The 19,821-nt window shown below is 32.8% G+C and overlaps 1 protein-coding gene across 1 annotated transcript in view; it reads left to right on the top strand.

Moving 5' to 3' along the window:
• The first annotated feature begins 7,183 nt into the window (after window positions 1–7,183).
• l(3)72Dn (UTP4 small subunit processome component l(3)72Dn) overlaps window positions 7,184–19,821 on the top strand; it is a 144,918-nt gene continuing 132,280 nt past the window's right edge. Inside the window, exons 1-5 of the mRNA XM_090408484.1 lie at window positions 7,184–7,262; window positions 7,382–7,429; window positions 13,506–13,686; window positions 19,213–19,286; window positions 19,419–19,512. Of these exons, the coding sequence (XP_090264610.1) occupies window positions 13,608–13,686; window positions 19,213–19,286; window positions 19,419–19,512 (247 nt within the window). The 5' untranslated portion in view covers window positions 7,184–7,262; window positions 7,382–7,429; window positions 13,506–13,607. The remainder of the gene's footprint in view (window positions 7,263–7,381; window positions 7,430–13,505; window positions 13,687–19,212; window positions 19,287–19,418; window positions 19,513–19,821) is intronic.

Raw genomic sequence — 19,821 nt, 5'->3', positions numbered from 1 at the left:
TCAGCTTTTGGCATCCCAGTAGACATGATGTTACTTCTGCAGCAAACAAATCTGTTGCTACTTTCAGATGAGCTGAAAGGCCTTGCAAATTGAACACACAGAATGAGGTGTGTTAAGATAAGATCATGGTTGCAGTGCTTTTGACTTATTTTTTAATTTGAATTTCTAAACTGGCTGGGGATTTCCAGCCAAGTGAGAAAAGTGCCTGATAGTTTTATTCCATAAGGGAGGCATTAGAACAGAGGCATGAATTTAGAACCCTTTAATAATTCTAAGGTGATAGGCTGGGCCTTTGAGAGGTTGGTCAGACTGAATTCAGGAGTGGATGGAATAAAAGGGACTACATACTCTGTGAAAGATGTCACGAATCTGTTAATGAAAGAACTTCTCTTGGTAATGCATTCACATTTTATTATGAAGTGACTTGAGTCAAGAAGTAAGTTAGTGTTGGAATTTCTAAGAGTAGCATTGGTTCAAGGGTGGCTGGAGGATGTGCCTATTAAGAATTGAGTTCCAATTGAATTTTTACATAAACTGGGGTAATGATGGAAGATTATTTTATTCATTCATTTAATCTATTAAAGCATCCTAGTTTTCTCCTCCCCTTCCTAAGGAAATAACAGAATTTCTGTTTTTGTTATTCCTCTTTAATAAGTCACTTTTGAAATATGTTGGGCATTTACATGCATCTTGCAACTCTCCTGAGCATTTCTTGCTGTAGCTTGAAATACAGTTCTTCATTTTATTGTCTCATTTTATTCACTTCTTCCTTCAGATGAGATTTCGTAATTTTATGAAGACGTAACTGTTGATAAGGTCTGGAAACAGCAATAAGCACTGCTGATATAACTATATCTAAGTGAAATGGCATAAGCTTTATACACAGGATCCCTTACCTTCTTGTAAGGCTACAAATTAATTTCTTCTCAGATTTGATTTCAAATTGAGAAATTTCTTATTCCATATAAGTTTATTCAGTTGACTCCCAATAATTCTGTTGTCTATTTCCACATTTTTACTTGATTTACCATCTTCACTGGAAATTGAGCCTAAACACCTTGAAATATTTTATTTGCTCTGTAGATTCTCCATTTAGAATCCAGTCGAAGTTGTTTATGTTCCTGCCTATTTTCATAGTTTTGGTCTTTTTATTGCTGATTGGAGCCTCCATAGCTCAGTTGGTATAGGCAAGGCCTTCTGTCAGAAAGACTTGGGTTTGATCCCCCCCCCCTCGAAGCAAGGAACCTTTATCAGGTCTTTTTGACTAAAGGTGAGTTAGCCAGTCTTATGCAGAGGTGTAGGTTTTTTCATCCCTCAAAACAGGCATCCCCACCCTGTGAATACACACACACCTACAGACGTAGAATACTTCAGAGAAGAATAATAGCCAGCACTGACCTCCTGGCTAGGAGGAAAGTTACTTCTGACCAATACCTCATCTTGGATCCAAATGTCAATATTGGTATCCTGAATACTCCTATCTGCTAACAGCATTGCTGATTTTCATACTAAATTTGTTTCTCAGCAGTTATTGAATTTAGTTACAAAATCCTATAATTTTGTATTTAATTTATTTCAGTATAACATCATCTGCATAAAGTAAAGAGCTGATATTAACATATCTCATTTTGGTATTAGGTTTAATGGCACTTTACTTCATAATGTAATTTTATACCATTCCATTCCCCATTCATCACATACCATTCTGCTGTACTTCCTTGTTTTAACTGCTGACTTACAACTGAAATATATAATGTATATCACATGGTATGATGTCCTATTTGCTCCTTACGATTTTAGTGTTTTGAGCAGCTTTTCTTTTGGAACCATATCACATAACTTTTTCTGATCTATAAAACTTAAATACAGATCCTTGTTACATTCTCATGATTTCTCAACTATCTGTCTTAAAGTGAAAATTTGATACAGACACCCCTGTTTGGCCTGAACCCGGCTCATTCTTTAAGTTCCTTCCACAGTTTTCTTAGCATCTTCTCATGTATGTTTTATAAATCTTGCAGAACACCAAGTAGGGAATTCCTCTGTAATTCTGGTATTCTATTCAACCAACAGGTTGTGAGTTCATATCCCATCATGGATATACATGTTTGCAAAGCCTGCTCTGAATGAGCTTTATAGTTTCTTTAGTATAAATGAGGCTTGTCATTTTTTTTTCCTTTTCCATTCTATAGATTAGTATCATGATAACTCTACTCTAATCATCTGGAATTAGACCCTCTGACCTAAATTATGCATTGCTGCAACTATAAGTTTTTATACTTCCACACTTGAGAATTTTTGGTCAGGTATCATTTTCACATTTCATGTTTTTGATGCTGTTTCATTCTCAAGTATAAATATGTACTCCTGATTGCATTCTTAATATTTTCTACCAGCATTCTGTCATGTTGGTTTTATTTAAGTCTTCTTTCAAAATAATGATTTCAAACATTCAAGATATTTTTATCATCTCAGATTTCTTTAATTGTGCTCTTTCCTTCATTTCTAAACATTTTTCCACCTTCTTGATGTTTATCTTCAATATAGCCTTCCCAAGACTTTTATTTAGCTTATTTTACAATGCTGCTTTGCTTTCTTACATTTTCCGTCTATTCTCTTAGGGTATCTACTGACTTAGTTATTAGGAACTTTTGATATACTGTCTTATTTTTTAGGACTGCTTGTTTTATTTCTTGCATACATGTAGTTTTTATCTTTTCATACCTATGTTTGAAAGACATAACTATTCTGCCTCTAGCTGGTGACAGTGATCATACAGTACTCACTTGGGAAGTGACTAAGTTTATGAATGTTCCATTCAGAAAAGGTTAAGTGCTGAACTATAAAGCAGGAAATTATGACCAACTGAGGAGTATACTTTGTTCATTGGAATGAGATCAGTTGCTGGATGGGAAGAATATCGACAGTGCATGGGAAGCATTTAAACAATACTTAAATGATGTGATATCAGAATGTGTCCTGAGAGTTTGAAGAATAAATAGAGTAGGAGTCAAATGGATGTGTAATCTTATTAAGCAAGAAAAAGGAATAGCCTTTAAGAAAAAGATGATGTCTGTTGTGAAAATTATAAGCAGCAGGCTAGAATTGTCACAACTATTATATGGAAAGCAAAGTCTGAGTATGAAAAGAAACTGGCTCTGCATGCTAAAAACAACCCCCAAGAATTCATTGATATGCTGCAATTAAAAGAAAGAATGAATATGAAAGAATAACTCTTCTAAATGCAGTTGGCATGAGAGTAATAACAGATGCAGAAGAGGTTATTCAACTAATGAGTGTCCATTTTGTTAAAAATCAACCTGTTGTATGTAACATTGAGCTTACTGCTGCCTCTTCACTAGATGAAGAAACTCAGGGGTATGAAGACAAGGCATTATAGCTGTTGCACAAACTGCATAAGAATTCAGCAGTAGGGACTAATGGGATATCAGCATATGTGCTAAAAGAGTGTTCAGCTGAACTGGCTATTCCTTTGACTATGCAGTTTAATATGAGTCTCAGAACAAGGAAGATTCTGCAGGAATGGAAAGAATGTATGGTAATTCCATTGCACAAGGGTGGTGCAAAGACCAATGTATCCAACTATTGACCAATTAGTATCTCAGGAGTGGTGGTGAAGATTTTGGAAAAATTGGTCAGGGCTCACATTCAGAAATGGGTTGACAGTGAATCTCTACTTTACAACGCACAACATGGGTTTATTAAGGGAAGGTCATGTTTTAGCAACTTGCTCACATTCTATAACAATGTTACTATTGAACTAGACAAGGGGAATGGATATATACCATGATACTTTTGGATTTTTGGCTATTGTAACCAACAAATATTTAATGTTGATAGAACCGGCTATTTTAGGAAGTGAATACCTTCCAAGACTTCTGGCCAATTCAAAGAAATCTCAGCCTGGTTATGAAGTCGCAAAGTCAAATGAAATTACTGCAAATGATTTTAGAGGCTTTTCAAATGAATCTAAGTTAATTAAATCTCATTCTGAGGAATTGGGTGATTCCGACCTGCTAAATTTAGAGCACAGCTTGAAGATTGTGAAGAATATGAAGAAAATTTAATCACTGACAAGTCCAAAGATATTTCACAGAAACAATTTGAAAAGATTTTTCGTGCAAGCGAAGTTTTTAAGCAGCAATACTTAGAGGCTGACCCTGATGAAGAGAAAAGTAAATTGTAGTAGAAGAGGCCATAGGACCATAACATCAGTTGTATGAAAAAAAAAAAGAAACAGAATGATCGCCAATCTACGTTAGCTCAATTCTTTGTTAAGAAGTAGAATAATAAATTTACATTCTGAATATGTTTTATTGTCTTTCAGCTTCATAGTTTTCCTTTAACTAGGCCCTGAGACCTACCCTAATTCTTGTATAAAAAAATAAGGGTCAAAAACGAAATTTGAGGAATGAATTATACTTTTTCCTATAGGGTATTATATTCGATTAGTGCATTTTTGATTAATGCGACTGTTTTAAAGAACACATTAGGCGCATTAATCGAGGGATTGCTGTATATATATCCCCCTCCAGTATGTATTTAGTTATTCTTCTCAAAACTAAATGGTGATCACTTCCTATTTCATATTCCATGTATACTGATTTATCCAGAGTTCACAGTGCTATCCACAATAACATAGTTATTGAGACTTTTTTTTATTCCTTATATCTTCTCTCTATAAATTTACATTCATATTTATGTATAAAGAGGAAGATGATCTTTTTGTCCTCTCTAAGTCATTGGACTTTCCCTAATTCATTGAGTCAAAATAATTTTACAGGCCACTCAACAGAATAAGGAACTCACTTTTTTATCTCGATTCTATTTCTTACCCAAAGTAACAAGAATACATTACTCGCTCTGTGAGTGATGCTAAATGTACTGTATATGTTTGATGTAAATCTTATCCACAGTAGATGGTTAGCCTATAGTACATTAGTGTATTAGTACCCTGGGTGAAATAATGGTTAGATAATCTTGAAATCTGCTGTATAGACTAAACAAGAAATGTTTCCAAGCACTTTAAACATTCACTAAGCAGAGTGGCAGTCTTTCACCACCTGATAAGATTCATCTGCCACCTAAATACTTGCAAACAAATTGTGGCACTTATAAACATATCACACACACAAACAACAAAAAAGTAGTCTGCACTTGTTTTACTTACCTCTAACTATTAAATATGACAGAAATAAAGAAGTTTTAAGAATCAAAGTTGAGCAGCTTTAAAAGGTGAACCATAGATTAAACATACCAATAGCATTAAAAAAAAAATTGGAAGACTTTGAAAAAGTGTCAAATCTTGGAAACTCATTGGCAGAATCTGAAGAAAACATTGATTCAACCAGTAAAGCACGTGGTGAAGTTACTTGAATGATAAAAAAAAAAAAAAAAAATGCTATGGTGAACTTAAGAAGGTGAAGAGACAGTTGAAAATGAAGAAAAGATCCACTTAAGAGCAGGTAAGTCAGCATGTGTCCTGAGAGAATACAGAGAAAAAAATGTAAGAAAGCTGTGTGAAAGTATATAAAGTCAAGCTATAGGAACAATTTGGTAAGAACTTGACACACTGTTAACATTCAGGAATGTGTGAGCAGAGCCAAGTGATATGTTCATTTAACCAGAATGCTAGAGGAGAGAATAGCAAAAGAGGTTTATTGCCAAGGTGGCAAGAAAAAGACCCATTGGAAGATCAAGATGTAGGTGAACTAATTACAGTTGGAGGTGCCTTAGAAGACAGAAATATAAGATCTGCAGATCTGGCCAATAACAGACTAATGTGGAAGAAAATTGTCAATAGGAAGGTAGTAATAATGTAAATATTTCATGTAATACTATTGTAGTATCTTGTGCACCCTTTTTTTTTTGTTAAATATCAGGAATTTGACAATGAAGATGATAATAGAATATGCAAAACTGGCACAGTCAGGAGTGACCTGAATAAATTTATGTGGAATAAGAAGGATATTAGTCGAAACTTCAAACTAGCTAGATACAAGACAGTTATCAAACCAGTTTTCACTTATAGATCTGAGAATTGGTTAGAAATAAAACAAGTTGTTAAGACTAGAGACCACAAATATGAAATTTATGAGAGTGATTAAGGGAGTGAACAGATGCTGTCATATCAAAATCATGTTAAAAATTAAGATATTAAAACAGAACTTGACATTTTTACAGGGATGTATGTGAACAGAGATAATCTAATGTACAATCACTTAAACAGAATGGCAAATGAAAGGTTAGCAAAACAATTTTGTGATGAGGATGCAGTGCATTGCGAATGCAAGGAGTCTAAATGATTACAAAGTTAAATTGAATGGACCTCCTCTGATGAGTCTACTGACTCCATGAAGATTATTGTTACAGTAATCTTGATAAACATTGATCCAACCATACCTCTGTTTATTTTCAAATTACTACATTTCTCTAAGCTGATAAAAGGGCACTTAAGAAGTAATGTTAATTTAAAAGTTTGGCATTATTGACTACTTCATGATAAATGTTAAAAACTTATTAAAAGCATTTTTATCTATATGTATTTCTTATATGGAACTTTTTGGATTACAGATTTGCCTTAATTACTTCCAGTTACATTTATTTATGTATTCATTTTTTAAATTTGTTGGTGTATTATAACATAGAATGATATAATCAAGTAGTTATGCTCTCACAATATGGTTTTGCTGATGTAATTATATATAGTCAGTGAAATTTGATTTACCATAAAAGACTAATACATGTAATATTCTGTAAATTCGAAAGGTATCTGAAAATATTACTGATTATGCATATATGTATTAATGATATTACTGACAAATGGGAAACTTTTCTTCTCCATATAGGATATTTTGTGTACCTTTTTTGGGTGTGTTTTACTAAAAACATATATTCAAGTATTTTAAATTTGTTTTTAGTGTGCATGTTGTATAAATAAATGCAAGCATTTCAAATTATGCACAAGCTTTAAAACAGGAAGTGAAATTTGACTTAAAAAGATATATAGCATTGTTTTAAATGGAAAATTGTGGGTGAATGGAACACGTTGAATGGATTTTAAGGTTCAGTATGATAAATGATGAGTGTGTTGACTCCATGGTAGATGTGATAATAATATAGTAAACTGTGGTTATGATTAGTGATTGTTTTTATTTATTTGTAGTGATTTCACAGTTATAAGTGGCGATTCTTGGGGAAGAACTTCCTTTTGGGATGGCAAAACTGGAACACTTTTAAATGTAAGTGGGATTCTATGATTTCTAAGTGAAATTATTTGCTCTGTATTTTAATATTAACGATTTTGCTTGATTATTATTTTCTGCTCAACTAAAATTGATTTTTTTTATACTATATATAGAGTTCAAAGACTCACAAAGCTGATGTACTTGCTTTATGTCTTACTGATGTAAGTTGGTGTAGTTTTTTATAAAATGAAATGACTTAATTTTATGCCTTTTTAACTAAAACACATATACATAAATTTGCTACATTTTAGATTTAATCATAAAAAAATATATGAATGTAATTAAAAACAAAACTTAAAAGTTTTTAAATACTTTTTGCAAACTAATGCTAATATTTCTAAATTTTATAAGACATTATTTAACAAATGTGTTTGTATTTATATTGGTGTTTTTTGTATAAAATTTTATAATTTATCAGCTAAATTTCAAAAATAAAGATTACTGGATTGTAATATTTAGATTCTTAGTTTTTAGCAGTAAGCAAATTGGATAAAAAATAGAGAAATGTCTGCCCTTAAAATGTATCCACTTATGTAAGTGAATACTGTGTAATAAAACATCACTAAAAAAGTATAAGTTAAAGTCCCAACGAACAAGCCTATTGTAAATTCATTACTATAAAAATTAAGTGAGTTTATTAATCATCATCCAAAAATTCACTGTAATGAACTGCATTTGATAAATATTTGTGCACTAAATGCAGATACATTTACTGTATATTCCAGTGTACAAGTCGACCTGGCATATAACTCGATATTGGAATTTTTTGAGTTTATTTGAGTTTTTAGTATATTGTATAAGTCGACTGGAAAATTTTCTTTAAAAATAAAAATTATGACAATTTTTAAGTAAATTTTTATACAGGCGTCAACCACTAGGATCATAACTGCCTTTTTAGTCCTTCCATTCTTTGTTTTAGCAAAAGATATAAAATACCTAGTTGACAAAAGAAATTTTATTTCGTATTGACCAGTTGACCAACAGTGAACTAAAGTGCAATGGCTCCTTTTAAAAGAATGAAATATGACGCGAGTTTTAAGTGCAAAGTGTTTAAATTTTCAAAAGAAAATACTGTGTTGCTGCACATCAGTTCGGAGTAAATGAAAAACTAATTCGCGATTGGAGAAAAAATTGAACTTGAATAATGAAAAAATAAGTGGGCATTACGGAAAGGAATTTGTAAGTGGCCTATTCTGGAAAATAATGTTGTGGATTGGGTTCTAGAAAATCGCCAAAATGGACTCGTTATAACGAGAAATAATATTCGTTTATTTGCTTTGAAGTGGGGTAAAAGAAACTTTGCCCCACTTCAAAGCAAATAAAAAGGACAACGAAAACTTCAAAGCTACAGTGAGTTGGTGTAACCGGTTTATGGAAAGGGAAAATTTTGTGCTTCGACTAAAAACGAAAATCGCACAGACGCTGCCAAAGGATTTGGATGATAAGTTATTAAGTTTTCAAAGATTTATAATTGCTAAAAGAAAGCAAAAAAAATTATTTATTGTCTCAAATTGGAAATATGGATGAAACTCCAGTTATGTTTGACATGATTGGGAATAGAACAGTAGAATTGAAAGGAAGTAAAACTATTTCTTTAAAAACAACTGGACATGAAAAAAGCCGTTTCACAGTTGTACTTGCTTGTATGGCTGATGGTACTAAATTAAAACCTATGATAATTTTTAAAAGAAAAAGAATGCCAAAGATCAAAATTCCAAGAAACATTTTTGTCCACGTTCATGAGAATGGTTGGATGGATGAAGCAGGAGTTAAGCTGTGGATAAAAAATATTTGGAATACATGACAAGGCATTAAAAAAATCCAGTCTTTTAGTGGGTGACATGTTCAAATCCCATTTAACGGAGAGCACCAAATCTTTATTAAGAGAGAATAATACCAATATGGCAGTGATTCCAAGTGGGTTAACTTCACTAGTGCAACCATTTGATGTTTGTATAAACAAGCCATTTAAAGACAGTTTACGAAAACAGTGGAATGCGTGGATGCAAGAAGGAGAGAAAAGTTACACAAAAGGAGGACAAATGCGACATCCATCTTTGGTAGCTATGTGTGAATGGGTAACGAATGCATGGGATGAAATAAAACCATATACAGTAATAAAATCTTTTAAAAAATGTGCTATATCTAACAAATTAGATGGCTCGGAAGATGATTTTGTTTACAATGATGACGAAATTGATGGAGAAAACGTATACAATTTATATGACGATATACCAGAAGAAATTACAGAACCAGAGTACAATGAACTTTTCATACATTCAGACAGTGAAAATTAAATTTTAATTATGTAGTTACCTACCTATTTTCTTTTGTAAATAAATAATTATTTACAAAAGAAATTTTGTAAATAATTATTGTAAATTTATTTATTTTGTAAATAAATAATTATTTACAAAGTAGTACAAGTTTTTTTTTAAAAGACTTATTTATTAATTTTTTCTGTAATTTTTTTTTTGATATAAGTTGAAATATTTTTACTTATTTATCCTTTTTGTATATTGCTAATAAATTTAACAGAGTATGATACGTACTAGTTTTTTCTTGGAAAGCAATCAATTTTGACCTGGCGTATAAATCGACCTAAAAAATTTAGTACTTTTTTTTTTCAATGCTGAAAAGTCGACTTATACGCCGGAATATACGGTATTGGTAATTTCATCTTAGGGTCATTAATCGACAATATAAGTCATTTCTGCCTTTCTGTCATTTCTGGTTTGTTTCCACAAACAGGACTTATAAACACCTTCTAATTTATAAACATATCTGCCCTATTTGATGGAAATGCCATTAGGCCTCTACATGATAGATAACTTTCATCACCCCCACTGCTCTGCTTATTAGAGCACGAAGTGGCCATTGTGATGTTTAATCTAGAGTAGGATCTCTAGTTTCTGCTCTCTCCTTCCTTTCTTCCCACACACAGTGTGGATGATGGCCTTGTTCTGGACTTATGCTAAACATAATTAGGAAATCAGCATTTCCGCCATTTGAGGATACAGTGGTAAATCAGTTCCATGGATCATTTACTAATCTACATCATCTGTCAGATTTTTGCACTAGAATTGGAGACACACTTCCTGTGGGAGAGTTATCCACAAGTCTTTCACTCTTACTGTATACCTCATGTTCTATAAATTTTTGACTGCATCAACTATGTAAGATACTACATGAACAATAACAACACTGTGGCTCAAAAAATATTCACACTACAGAAAATTGCAAAAAAACAAAACAAAAAAAAAACTTCCAACTCCCCTTCCCAATTACTATGCAAAACAAGTATTTCCACATCCAATTCAACATCTTGGACCTCAACATAAAGATTAATGATGCACATCATCACTTTTTTTACACAACCACAGTGTTCACTTTACCTGTTCTAACTATTCCTCTACCGAAGTTAATTTCCATAGTTTAGCTACCTAAATAGTGCAAGTTTTTTTTTAAAAGACTTATTTATTAATAATTGAAAACTAGTTTCCTCCCTCTAACTGCATAGATCAAGCTGGAAGAAATGCTGAATTATTTTGCTGTCAGAAATGCTCTAACACAAACTGCTCATCTATTGACCAGCATTCTGAATAATCCTCATCACTTTCTCAATACACTGGACCTTTTCTTAATTAGTTTTCCCTCCATGTACTCTATGCTTTCTTCTTGGCAACTTGACTTATAAATTTGTCCTTTTTGCAGAAAATGTTTCCTTTTCTGCACATTGACCTACTCTTGGCCATTCTTATCCTCATAATTCTATGGCATTACACTGGTGTCAATTGGGATGACCTCTGAGATTTTTACCCCTTTTGCCATGTGGTCTTAATATTTCTTTTTTCCCTAATCCGAAGACTTGTTCCAACTGAATAAAAATAATTGCTGCTGTAATGAGTACCAAAGCAGTCCATAATAAAAGTTCATTATTAACCCTAAATAGCTCAAGCTAAAAACCCAGATTTACATTTAGTCTACACTGCAGTCTGCAAAATCTGTGGAGGGAAAAAAGAAATAAAGAAATTCAAAACAGACTAAAAAGAAATTTGCCTCCTGCTCACATGGCAGTCAAGCCTTTTGTGCTTCCATCATTCACATCCAGTTAGTATATCATGGTAACATCACCTAAAGATAAGGCTGATCTCTTAGCATCAGTCTTTTTCTCTAATGCTTCTGTAGATACTTAAGAAATGCCTCCACTGATCTTTCATCAGATAGAGATAAAAAACACATCAGAAAAATTCTAAATCTAGATACTAAGTCTCTCTTGGTCCAGATGATATCCCTTCAGTTGTGCTAAAAGTTATTCTGGAATTAACACCCATCCCATATCACTTATACAAGCTGTCATACTAATTATCATCTATCCATCAGTATGCTATTAACATGTACCCTATCAAACTATCGCTCCCATTCCCCTCACCTCCATACTCTCAAAGGTAATGCAGGTGTGGATGCCATTTCCTGTCATTCTCTACCACTTGAGAGGAAATTCTCAGTAATACTCAATGTATCCGTTATACACATGAAAATTTCATTTTGCTAGAGAATATCAGTTGCCATGACTTGCAATCTTGAGTTGCTTCCACTTCATACACAAAGTTACTGAGGAAATTTGACAAGTTTATTCTACAGAGGATAGTGTTTTATTCGGATGATGCTAATTGATGCATTATATCACAGAAGGATTCATCTTTATGAATATCCATTAAAAAAAAATCATTGTCATAATTTCAGTATAAAAATTTCCTTTGAGTGTTAAAGTTACATAAAGTTGCTCTCATTGATATTTACGTAGTTTATATCTAGACTAATAAAAAATAAAATATAGATCATGCAACGTATTGTTTGTTACAGTAAATTTGGGGGCTGCATTTAATTCTTGGGAATAAATACCCTCAGAAGTATAGCATTTAATAGTATAACTGACTTTTTTTATTTTCAGAAACAAGCTTTCAGTGGGCTTCTTAAGACCCCTTCCCCTCTCCAGTTTTAATTGAATCCATACCTCTCAATCTTAAGTTTTGAATATGTATAGGTGTTAGCCAGATTGGTTAGAAAGGTCTTATCTGATCTGAAATTAAACAAATGAAGCCCACTTAATACTATGGATATTGGGAAATACTGGTATTGCTAACAATTGATGGGAGATGGATTTCATTGCCCAGTGTGAGACCCCCCCCCCCCTCTCCCGCTTATCTTATCGGAAAAAGGCCTGAAGCTGGCTTGAAAAGTTCCTTGTATGGTCTCTAGAGCAGGGTTTTTATGCTATGCAAAAATACATTTTAAAAATGCAATAAATAAATAAATATATATATATATATATAATTGATTAAAATAGAAGAAAAAAACATCCTTATCCCATCCATGGTACAAAATGTGGTTATAAGTTTGCAGATAACCTTTTTATGGGTAGGAGCCAGGGTGGAAAAAGAAAACTATTAAAAGAAGCTTGAAGCTTTCCACTGATCATATATTAAAAATTTATTATTTTTATAATAATTCTTTTAAAATAAATTAAAAATAACATGAAATTTAAAAAAAAAAAAGACAAAATATTTTAGTTTAACCTTTATACATTTCAGTCTCCTTCATTAAGTCTGGTGAAGCCACCAGACCTAACATGAAAATCAAGAATGGAATGTATAAGGGTTAAAGTGAAATCTTTTTTGAATTTCATATATGATTTATAGTATGTCTGAATCTAAGTTTGTCCTTATTGTATTCTTTTGTCATATATTTTATTATGTTTTCAAGTTCTTGGGTCTTTTAAATTTGTCTTTCTTATATTCCAAGTTTTAAGGTTTTAAGTTATTAATGTACTTTTTTTGTCTGACTCATTTTTTCTGTTTTTATTCTTGTTTTTTACTTATGAATATCATACTTATTCATTATTATTTATTTGTTCAGTATCATAATACTATCATTATCATCACACTCATTTACTATTAGTTTATTTTATTTTGTCATCTTTTACATCTACTTTGATTTATGAAATTAACTGTCTGAAAGGAGCACAGCAAAGGAAAGGATTGTTAATAATATGTTTTTTCAGTATTTATATCTTTAATATGTTATTATTAAAGCTGAGAGAATTAAATATATTGATGTTCTCAAAAACCAGAAAAGTACTTTTATTCTGTAAAAATATTTTTCTTGTGCTGTCTCTTTTTTGTTGCATAAAAAACAAATTTAGGTGTGCTGTGATTACAATGTTATTGTTTGCAGAATGAAAACAGTGTATATACAAGTGGGGTAGATCCCTTAATTATCCAATTTACACGAGTTTCAACAAAAGAAGAAACGGAACTTGATCAAACAAAACATTGGATGAAATCTCATCAATGGTCAATACATTCCCATGATGTAAGGGCACTGGAATATACAGGAGATTATATAATATCTGGAGGTAAGATCAAATTTTTGCTTGTAAAGTCTTTCTTGGTATCCTTTCTCTACCATGTGAAAGGATGCTCATTATTAGGTTTTAAATTATACATTTACAATCAGCTGTATATTAGCTGTATACAAGACAGTGTTCAAACCAATTTTAACTTATGGATCTGAGAGCTGAGCTAGAAGTAAAACACTTGACTAAAGACTAGAGATCACAGATATGAGAGTCCTGAGAAAGATTAGGAGCATGAACAGATGGCATCAATGGCAATATCATATTAAAAACGAGGATATTAGGAAAGAACTTGACATCATCATCATCCAGGAATGCATTAGTAGAGCTAATCTCAGGTGGCATGGTCACTTAAACAGAATGGGAGAGAAAAGATTAGCAAAACAAGTGTTCTCTGCCAGGTTGGCAGGAAAAAGATCCAGAGGAAGACCAAGATATAGGTGGATTGATACGGTAAAAAAAAGTGCCTTAGAAGATAGAATGCAGTAAATGCAGTAAAACCCCGTTTTTACGTTCCTGCCATTTATGTCATTTTCTGTTGGTCCCGTCTTAAGGCCTATTCTCACGATGTATTGTTTTCCCACCATTAACAACTTGATGTGGACGTTATTTCCTGTGATTTGCGTTTTTTTTCTCAGTGGCAATACTGATTTTCGAATCGATTTCAGTGAAAATCTGCGCATTTCTGTTCTCAGGTGGTGTTGCTTTTGGCTGTAGTTTCATATCCACCATCATAGTGACTTGCGCGCATGCAGCAGTACTGTAGTGATGAGTGATACTGTGCTTTTTCAATCACAGTATGAATTGATATTGCAGAATTTCTGCAACGTAATTTAGCGTGTGAAAGTTGCTTTCAAGTTGCAGTGGTGGATTATCAATGTTAGTAACATGGAGAAAAAAGACAGAAAATGTATTTTGGTTGAAGAAAAGATGGCAATTCTGCGATGTGTAAATTGGCATGCCGGAACACGTGTGCATTTAGCATAAGATCTTGGACTCTCCGTGTTCACTTTGAACATGATACTAAAAAAACAGGTCAAGCATCAAACTCAATGCAATGCAATCTGGCGCTAAGTCAAAAAAAAAAAAAAAAAAAAAAAAAAAAAACGAAAAGCAAAAACAATCAACAATTAAAGATTTTTTAAAATAGATAAATGTAAGTACATTGTAAATTCATTTATTTTCAGTCATTAAATTTTGTAATTTCGTATGTAGACTCGTGTACTAGCAGTAAGTCATCGTTTAGCCTTTTTTTAATATTTTTTTACATTTCCTGCTATTTGCACTTTTTTCCATCAGTCCCCTGAAAAGTGTAAAAAAAGGGGTTTTACTGTATAAGATATGATAATGTTGGGGTCTTGACAAGTAACAGACTGATTTGGAGGAAAATTGTAGATAGGAAGTTAGTAATGATATAAATTTTTCATGTAGTACTATCATATCTTGTACATCCCTTGAGGGTACATGGCAGGAATTTGATGATGATGATGTACAAATAAACATGTTATGTTATTAAACAAAAATAAGGAATTTTAATAAACAAACAAAACTTCACCTCTGGAGGTTTCTTGTGTGCGCTCTAGTTGGATAACATTAATGTTAAGTTTTCGTTTCTTTGAGTTGATTCATTTTTTCTATCTTTTGGAAACAAATTTAAGAAAGCTTGATTGCAATTTTCTTTGAAGATCAAATCAGTATTATTTTGATCCGTTATTGCCTGGCCCCTAAATGGCATGGGGCCCATAGTCCGGTGCGTACTCTGCCTATTTGGTAATCCGGCACTGTGTAAACCCATTCCATACCAGTCCTTTATGTCATGTATCCATTCTCTGTATGGTTTACTTCTTCTGTTTACACCATCCATAATACCAAACACGAATGTGTATGGTATTATGGATGGTATTATAATGAGGATCTTCCAGTCCTCGTTCATTCTGCAGATGTTTCCAAATAATTGCAGCTTTTGTAGTATAATCTTCTGCATTAGATTCTCCTTTGGTTGTATCTTCCAATAGAGTTCTTCATTTGTGATTTTCTGTACCCATTCTGTTCTTAGAATCTTCCTGTAACAAGTTCTTTCAAATGCCAAAATTTCTTGATTCCTCATTTATTACCTATGTATGTCAATCATTAATAAGTGAATTCATGTATAGACAATAGGTTTGCATGCTATTTGCTCTACTGAACAACTTATATGACACATATATATATCACAAATGTTAATTAAATAATTTGCTTGCCATTAATGAAAGTATTTCTACTCACATTTATTCTTTCCTTTACATTTCCCATTGTCACGTTTTCTAATATATCTTAAAACAAACACATTGTGCCCCACTCTATGCTGATTTGGTTGCCATTAATTGATAAATTAAAATATTCAAAGTTATCCTACAATTAATTGCATTGGACATCTAAATTGGTTCAATAGGACATTGGACCAATTTAGATGAGCGTTGATGTGCTATGTACTCTTCATACATCAATAAAAATATAATCATATGGGCAAATTGACGTGAATTTTGTAACACGGTTGAATAAGCCACACTACAGCACACCTGACTGAAATGGGCACATGACGCCACTGATATATTACTGTTTGAGTGGTTAGTTTTTTGTAATAAACCATGCTCTGATGAAGTGTGCTTGTTGGCATGCAAAACAGAATTTTTTAGGTTTAATAAGGTTTTTTATATTATTTTACATTACTAGGCAGATGTTATATTTACCAGTGTGTGAAAGGTAGGCTAAATTGCACACAAGTAACTTTATGCACTCCAGTATGTGCATGAGGATGAGGCTGATACTTTGAAGAACAGATGAAGGTTGCTAGCTTGTGTCGTTTGGAATTAGCTGAAGATTGTGAAGATTGTACTTACAAAAAACTTCAGCTGTCTTTTCAGATGTGTCCTAGATATATGGGGTGGGAATAATTTTCTTGTATATGGAGAAATAGGAGTATGCAATATTTTTCTGTGTTATAAGGCTTGTAGCCCTTGACTAAGAAAGTGTCACGAAGATTAGTTCTATGACAAGGACTATGTTGTTAGAACAAATAACCCTAGCTCTGTGTGTAAGCATTTGAGGATGCCATAATTGTTAGAATGGATGGTGGTGTGACAGTAAGTGCCTTCCAGTTTGGAGATTTCTTATAAACAGAAAGGGATGAGCCATTCAGTAGTTGTGTCACTGCTGTCTAGGAAGAGGAAACAGTTTATCTATGGCAAAGTATATTTTTAGGTGAATGTTTTTATCAGCATTTCATCAGAATGTTGGCCACATCCAAACAAATATTAACTATGGGAGGTAAATCATATATCCCTCATTTTGACACTGGTCATGATTTCTAGAACAGAACACATACACAAAAGTACTTACATAATTAGTCATACCATCATCAATCCCAACAATATGGCATCCTCTAACAGAGCCATCATTATTTATTCTAATGACAATTACTGCCACAGAACTTATCTTTACAACACTTTTTAGCTGAAAAAGAAAACTCCTAAATGACTAAAACTTCCATAAGATAGATAAAATACTTGTGCCTCACACCTGACACACACAATAATAAATTTAGTTTAATCCTTTATCCAAGTGTGTGCAAACAAAGTTTGCACCTGAAAGTATCTTCAGGACTGGGGTAAAGTGGTACAACACCACTTTATATATTTATATAATAAGATAGATAAAATACTTGTGCCTCACACCTGACACACACAATAATAAATTTAGTTTAATCCTTTATCCAACTGTGTGCAAACAATGTTTGTGCCTCAAAGTATCTTCAGGACTGGGGTAAAGTGGTACAACACCAGGCGACTCCTTGCAAAGGTGGAGCAAGTTACCAACACTCCTATCTCAGTATCTCCCATATTGCAAAACACATCTCCTTGCGGATATGTATAATGTTATGCATTAAGGGAGGGGCCACTACCCAGACTAGTTTCGACCTTTATTGAGGTCTCTTCAGTGGGAGCCAGGCCCAAGTGGAGATACCAAGGCAGAAGCATTAGCAAGGTCATCTCATTCTATAGGAGCTGCCAAATGGTGTGCCACCTTTTTATTAAATTACTCTGGATTTAGAGAAAGATGTTTTAAATTGAAAAATTGAAATTGAAAGTTTATTTTTCACTTGGTCAGACTATAATAAATTTAGTTTAATCCTTTATCCAAGTGTGTGCAAACAAAGTTTGCACCTGAAAGTATTTTCAGGACTGGGGGTAAAGTGGTACAACACCTGACCCCTCCCTTAATGCATAACATTATACATATCTGCAAGGAGATGTGTTTTGCATTATGGGAGATACTGAGATAGGAGTGTTGGTAACTTGCTCCACCTTTGCAAGGAGTCGCCCGGTGTTGTACCACTTTACCCCAGTCCTGAAGATACTTTCAGGCGCAAACTTTGTTTGCACACACTTGGATAAAGGATTAAACTAAATTTATAATAGTCTGACCAAGTGAAAAATAAACTTTCAACATTTGACACACACAAGATCACAACAAAATTTTCTGTCCCCTATATTCATGGTAAATCTGAAAAGATAGCTAAAGGTCTTCAAAACATAATCTTTGTGCAAGTTTCAAATCACATATCTAGCTAGTAACAGTTATTCATCCATTGCACACCTGAGTATATAAGGTTCTTTGTGCCTACACCTTAGCCTACTTTAGACCAATACCCCCTCCTCTGTTAACAGATGACTGTAAATGCAGTTCAAGGCAACTGAGGGCAGGCAGCCTATACTCTGAATACTCCTTCACACATGATTAAATTGAAGAAGACAGCTATGCTTCATAGAAGTTGTTAATAGGTCTGGGAGTATTTTTGTAATCTGCATCAACTATGAAACACTTCCTCGGTATGTTATAGCTACATTAATATGCAGAATCTGGAAAAATAGTTATTCTAAGACCAAACTGTTGTTTGTTCACTCACATAATCACATTATATGAGTGAATAGAAAGCAATCATATATTCTTCATTTCTAATATATGATTGCTATCTGTTCACTCACATAATTTTCTGCAGAACTATCTTAGGAAGGCTTTCTTATTTTTGATCAGCCCATTTTATTTGTAATCCAGTTTTAAAATCAGTATATTAAATTGATTTGAACAGTATCCAATGTACTGCTAGCAGCACCTTTAGTCTTATTTCTCAAATTCACTGTAGTTAAACTTGGTTCTACTGTTTGACATAGATTTTTCTGCAGAGAATGACAATTTTAGAACTTAATTTGCATAAATATAAATTTATGGCATTATGCTATAAATCTCTCCCTGCTTCTGATCATTGTATCCGAGGAATGTTTGCTATCCTAACTCAATGCCTGTCTTTGTTTTCAGGAAATAACATTCTTCCAATATGTAATGTATTCCAAAGTAATACACAGGATGTTGTTCTGACACATGAGGCATTGATGAGTGTCTCAATCCATTCAACTTTTTTTTTTTTTTTTTTTTTGGTAATAGAATGCAATGGATGATGATTTCATATTATTTATTTTTCTTTTCCAGGGGTTGATGTGTACTTAACATTGAGCAGCTGTTCTTCAAAGAGAAGGCATATTAAATATCCTCCATTCTACAAGGTAAAAATTCTTGTTTTAACTTGGAACTTTTTTTTTAGATTTTTATCAAGGATATTATGATTAGCAATATGGAATTTCATACCATAATTAACAATTTCTTTTATGTCTGGCTGATTTATTTTTATTTGTTAGGTTTGTCACACTGCCCCAAAGGTGAATTGTTTATTATTATGTTACTCTTCATTCCTAGAATTATGGAAGCTAGGTACTACTGATGTAATACAAGGTATGAGAGTTTCTCCTGTTTTTTTTTTAATTTTTTTTTTTTTCATATGGAAAATTTATTAGCAATTATATTATTTAGATTTGGAACTTCATAACTAGTTTATGCAAGCTGTATCAATAGAATCTGAATATAGTTACAGCTCACTGTGCTGCCATACTTTAAACACAACACTTAAAAATGCTTTGTAAGTAATAAGTAAGGTTTTAGTTTAATCAGATTTTGAATCTCTTAAGTTAGAATTATGCTAATAGTTCTGGTTAGCTGTGACCAGGATTTTTTTTGGTATCTTGTTGTTATGATCAAGTTTAC

The sequence above is a fragment of the Typopeltis vanoorti genome, chromosome 18, assembly GCF_054136105.1.
Source record: "Typopeltis vanoorti isolate ZY-2024b chromosome 18, IOZ_Tvanoo_1.0, whole genome shotgun sequence".
NCBI classification, from domain to species: domain Eukaryota; kingdom Metazoa; phylum Arthropoda; class Arachnida; order Uropygi; family Thelyphonidae; genus Typopeltis; species Typopeltis vanoorti.
The sequence above is the reverse complement of the archived record's forward strand: the minus strand, read 5'-3'. Positions and strand labels throughout refer to the sequence as shown.